General features: G+C 38.9%; 1 protein-coding gene across 1 annotated transcript; it reads right to left on the bottom strand.

Annotated features, from left to right (window-relative positions):
- Positions 1-310: 310 nt before the first annotated feature.
- On the bottom strand, positions 311-1,470 carry LOC108099989. Its single transcript, XM_017203686.2, has one exon. The coding sequence runs from the start codon at positions 1,358-1,360 to the stop codon at positions 596-598; it is 765 nt and encodes a 254-aa protein (XP_017059175.1). The 5' UTR covers positions 1,361-1,470; the 3' UTR covers positions 311-595.
- Between the last annotated feature and the right edge of the window lie 4,380 nt (positions 1,471-5,850).

The raw sequence follows: 5,850 nt of genomic DNA on the forward strand, positions 1-5,850 counted from the left end.
ACAAACCGCAACGGAAGCACCGCCGTGCACTTTTTCATGCCATTTTCTCCTCCCGGCTCGAGGCATTTTCCCTTTTTCATTTCGTTCTTGCCAAGGCCCAAAGTATAAAGCGCATAACAAAGCAAATGGCACAAACTGTACGTTATAAAAAAAATTGTTCATAAAAATTTGATTTGACAAAAATGGGCTAGTCCTTATTGTCAGACGACATTTGAAATGAGTATTAAAACTTTTGCCAAAAAACTTCAATCCGTCACATGATTAATCTACGCAATGGCCGCCAGGCGAAACAAGACCCTATTGGGTGTGCTCCCATGAAGAAAATAAATCTTTATAAATCCATAAAACCATACAACAATTCCTTGTTAGGGCTCAAATCGGAGCCATTAAAATGTATTTGTGGCGTTTTGTTTCGAGGGCTAATTAAGTGCGGCATTAACGGAAGCTGGCCTTGGTGTGGGAATCGTGTGGGCGCCCCGCTGGCTTTCAAATTAATGAGCCGCAACAAGCGAGCATACAAACGTTCTGGCCATAGGCGTTGGCTATCAATGTTGCATTAAAGTTCAATTGACCAGAGCGGGCGGAGGTCGTTAATTTAGTCCCTAATCGCCGTCCCGACCGAGTGGGATGGGCCTGTTGGCTTCGCGCCCAAGTGGTCTCCGCCCTGCTCTGAGCCCTCCTCAGAATCGTCCGAGTCGTAGTCGTCCTCCTCAAACTGGCCGTCCTTGAAGTGCGATACCATAACGACCAGGCCCACAAGTAGGAGCAGGGACACGACGATGTTGTCCCGCGCCACGTCCATCTCGACAGTCCACAGGTACTCGGTGAGCTTCGCGGTGCATCCGGGGCATCCCGGCCTCTCGCAGCAGGAGCCACTGGCCCACGAGCGGTTGCTAGAGGCGGTTTGGTAGTCCGCCACGCCGGTCTTGCCGCAGCACGCGAACTCCAGCTCGACCTTGCCCAGACTCTCCCTCAGCCACATCTGGAGAACCATCATCTGGACAAAGAACTCAAACCTGCGGCGGTACAGGAAGCGCGTGACCGCGATGCTGGCCGTGTACAGAAGCACCACGCAGCCGATTAGCATGTATCCGGCGAACTTGATGATACTCGGCCGCCGGGCCATGCGCACCCCGAGGATCGCATTTATTACGTAGGCCACCAAGGTCAGTCCGCGCACCCAGAAAAGCCAGGCACGCAGGGCCACTGGGTAGAGACGTAGGCCAGGGAACATGGCCGTCTTCAGGTAGAGGTGGCTGAACACGTCCAGCAGGAAGATCAGCCCCACCACGACCAGCACCACGTTTATCTGCAGCACGCAGTCGTGCGACACGCGACACCAGCGGCACGGATTAGTCATCTCTCCGGCGAAGGTTCCGGTGGATGAAAGCGGCAAACGGAACGGCGGAAAACTCGAGTCGCTATTTGTTTGCTTTGAAGTGGAGCGAGCTCGGGCAGCTGTTGCTCTGAAGTTTCCCTCCCGGACCTGCTGTCGATTTCAGCCAGCAACAGTGTGACCCCACTCGGGTGGGAAAACAAACATTTGGCTAGCTGGAGACCTCGCCCTCCCCTCCCACCGGGTGCCTGTCGGACTTGTTACCCTGGCTTCAAGTGCAAATGAGTTTGATTCTTTCGAAAATGAAATTCCTTACCTGTTGCGAGTAAAGTTTCAAGTCGGGGACGGGGACAAGACCGCAATGAAAACAAACCGAAGAGATCAAATATTTGTGAGGCGTCTCCTGATTGCTCACATGAATTGCAGAGCACGGGGTACAGAGTCCCGTTACGCATTTTTGCATTCTGTCTGGACTGGAGCTGGGCTTTTGGAAAAAGAATTCCATACACAAGTCTTTGGTATGGAGTACATTACCTTGTGGCCCTACCTTTAAAATTAACGGCAGTGACTGGCACTGTTAACGCACCGACGGACAAAGACTAGACTTCCCAACGGGCCTTTTTTATACCCTGGCGTTATCTGACTACGAATGAATTTCGAATCAAATTTTACCAAAATCGGATAACTATATCATATAGCTGCCATAGAAAATATCGAAAAATCTATATAGAAATAACGGAAATAAAATTATAACATCGATGTTTTTCATCAGACAAGCATAATTTTTGGAATATAGAGTTTTTTAACGACTCATGAATTACGAATTAAATTTCATCAAAATAGTCGAAAATATTGAAAAATAATAGGAAATCCGTCATAGCTTCGATGTTGTATCGCCTTTATGTATTTTGTTCGACATATTTGATGACTGCAAGCTTAGTCTTGCCGAAGCTAGCTTCCTTTCTTGTTTGGTTTTTATTTCAGGAAAATTTTTCTCTCTTTTTCGCGCTTGACGTACGGCCAAATTTTCTTTATAATCACCGTCGGCACTGGCTAATGTGGCTAATTTAGAGCAGACACTGATTGCTTTTGTTTGCAAGTTTAACCCTTCGTTTTCAGCTGCTGTCCATTGACTTAAAGCCTTAATTAAAAAGTTCTCCAGTCAATTCCCTTAAACATTTCTCGGTAGGCCAAGACTTTCACAGTTTGTTAATTAAATACCCCGGCTGCAGCTGAGGCAATTATTGCAGCTGAGTGACTTAAATATTTCGATTGGCCTTGGATCGCAGTCGCTGTACAATTACGGCTAAGATGGAAAGAAGACCAACGACTAGTTTATTGTGACTTGTATTCTGATATATATTAAGTTAGAAATTAACAACACCGTGAAGGAGACAATTAAGAGATCTTAATTACGCAGCCTGGCCTCTTAGTTTAAAGGCGGAAACTTGTTAATGAAAAACTCTTTCATACACGTGCAATAAGATTTAAAAAAAAGTACCAATACCGCAGATAAATAATTTTGAGAGGCATGGCAAAATTTTAAAAATTTCGCACGACTCAAACTCCCCAGAGCCTTGTGGTCGTAAAAGGTAACGTGGCAAGTATTTTGCATTTTTTGGGCTAATGGTAGAGTGAAAATGTTCTTATCCCAAGACCTTGATTTTTTTCGAGTTTTTTAAATCCCCTTAAATATAATACACACTTAATGAGAGTCGGAAAGATCGAGAAATCTAAATAGAATTACGAAAATTAACAGAAAAAATGATAACATCGTTGTATTTCATTAGAAAAGCTTAATTTTATTAAAAATAGGGCTTTCTAATGACTCTTATATTTCAAATTAAATTATATCTTATAGCTGTCATATTAGCCTTGTTTAGCCTTTTTGTTCGACGTATTTGATGCCTGCAAGGGTATATAAGCTTCGGCTTACCGAAGCTAGCTTCCTTTCTTGTTTTCCAATTTGTATACCCTTGCAGAGCAAAGGGTATTATAATTTTAGTCACAAGTTTGCAGCGCAGTGAAGGAGACACCTCAGACCCCATAAAGTATATATGTTATGGGACATTCTTTTACAAATCGTACACCTTTTTTTGCGTCACAATTCCGATTTTTGTCTAAATTTTTTTCCAGGTGTAGGAAGCAAAATAAAAAGACACGTGTATCGGTATTTTGTTAAACAAATTTTTTTTACAAAGTTATGATTTTTGACAATATCAATGGTTTTCTCTATCCTTGAACACGTTAAATCAATTATCTCTTGTTCTATTAATCGTATCGTTACAATTTTTTTTTTATTATTTAGTTCAAGAATTAAGCTTTCAAAAAGTTATTTTATTTTTTAATTTAATTTTTTATTTATTTATTAGTAACAAATTAATCATTATATCGACATTTCAATGCCGATCCCCACAACTTATTTAATTGAAAAAAATCAATTTATTATCCCTATGTTTCGCTTAATAACCAGTAAAAGGAATTAGAGTGGGGTCTTCATCAGATCAAGAGAAATTAAATAATTTTCGACTCTTCGCGCAGTGCGCGCTCCACATGCTGCTGCAGCGCGATCAATGTTATTTTATATCTTATTACCTAATAGAGACCCCACTCTAAATCCAAGTGTTTTTTCTTAGGAATGACGTATAGAATTAAATTGTAATTTTCCTAATTATATATGTTGTGGGGATCAGCTTTGAAACCATTAAATTGTTTATAATTTTTTTTTCTGAACAAATAAAAAAATTGTAAGTAAAAAACTTGAAAGGCAACATTAATACCTATTGAATAAAAAAAATTTTTTTATTTTGTGACTACTGGAAGCGGAGATAATATATTTAATATATAGAAAAATAAATAAAAAACTATTTTTTTTGAGTAAAATCCTTTTACACGTGTCGAATAAAATCTTCCATAGAAGCTGAAAAAAAATTTTCATTCAATTCTGAGATATAAAAAAAATTTTTTCTCGAATCCGTACGGTTTGTAAAAAGAATGTCCCATATACACATATTTCTCGATCTTTCCTATGGCCGCTCATAAAGCTTATCCGAAAGTTATCCGATTTTGATAAAATATAATCCGAAATTCAATAGTAGTCAGAAAACGCCATCTGAAAGAAATTAAGTCAATCTGATCAAAAACAACAGCGTGAGAATGTTTTTTTCATTTTCTCATATGAGAGCTTCCGACTTATATTGCGTGCAATAACTACACAACTTTTGGTAAAATATTAGCGAGATAGCTTTTAGCGGTTATATCAAGTTGCAATTTTGTAAAAATCTAACAATTTTTTTCGCCAATTTTGAATGTACATATATTTATTTAAGAATGTCGTCTGAAAATTTCAAAGTAATCCGGTTAATAGTTTCGGAGTAATGAGCATATTTATAAAGCCGTTTCCGACGTAGTTATAGTAGCCAAAACTAAGTTCTCAATGTCGGTGAGGAAAATTTCTCCGAGACGGCTTGACCGGTTGAATTCAAATTTTCACAGGCTCTTCTTAGATGTTTTTGCCAGGCTCTGATAAAAATTTCGATTTTTTAAGTTACTTTGCAGTTTGACTTTTCGTGCTAAAAAATAAGGTTTTCGGTTGGGAAGCCGCACTTTTGTCTAAAATCAAACTTTTTGAAATTTGTTGTGTCATTATCTTTCCATTTAAGTAATCCTTTCGATTTTCTGTATTTCTGATCAATTTGGATTAGAGAGGAAGATCCTCACAGCCAGACACCTTTTTGAAATGGACCTAAAGAAGATCCTCTACAGGATCGACGGATATATATTTTTTCAAATTCTTAAACTACGTTAAATTTTCTAACTTTTCATATGTTACATGTACATATATATTCATTAAAAAGCCACTCCAGAAAAAAAGGAAAAAAAACACGTTTTGTCGCCCTTACAACAGGATATAACCCCTTAAAACTGAGAGACTAGTTTGCATAGAAACGGACAGGGGGACAGACGGACAGACATACAGACGATACAGATCGTGATGCTGATCAAGAATGTATATACTTTATTTGGAATATATGTATATACTTTATTTGTTCAGAGGTGTCTCCTTCACTGCGTTGCAAACTTGTGACTTTGTAATACCCTCCGCCGGCGTTTTATAACGGGAAAAACATTATAGTGCCATTAATTTTTATCATACGGTTATACAGGATGACTTTATCATATACATAGCTCCATAGGAAGGGTCTAAGCATTTATATATAATTAAAAAATTATAAGGATGTTGATTTTAATCTTACAAACATGAGTGTTGGAATATCGAGTTTTTAACGACGATTGAAATAAGAACAATTTTTTTTTAAACTATCTATATAAACATAGCTGCCACAGAAAGGATTTAGACTTTTTAAAAGAGATAAGACATTTGTTTTGGTTTTTATATAATACTTTATTAAATAACGATTTTGACCGCTTAAGGGGCTGGAAGTCTGATTATCACAAGACATCTATAATTCTCCGAGCTTGGTGTGTAGCGTAAGATGAGCATTCGCGAATGG

The sequence above is a fragment of the Drosophila ficusphila genome, unplaced genomic scaffold (genome assembly GCF_018152265.1).
Source record: "Drosophila ficusphila isolate 14025-0441.05 unplaced genomic scaffold, ASM1815226v1 contig_414, whole genome shotgun sequence".
Lineage (NCBI taxonomy): Eukaryota > Metazoa > Arthropoda > Insecta > Diptera > Drosophilidae > Drosophila > Drosophila ficusphila.

Coding starts and splice junctions, on each gene's coding strand:
- LOC108099989 (XM_017203686.2), bottom strand. CDS start 1,360: ATGACTAATCCGTGCCGCTGGTGTCGCGTGTCGCACGACTGCGTGCTG.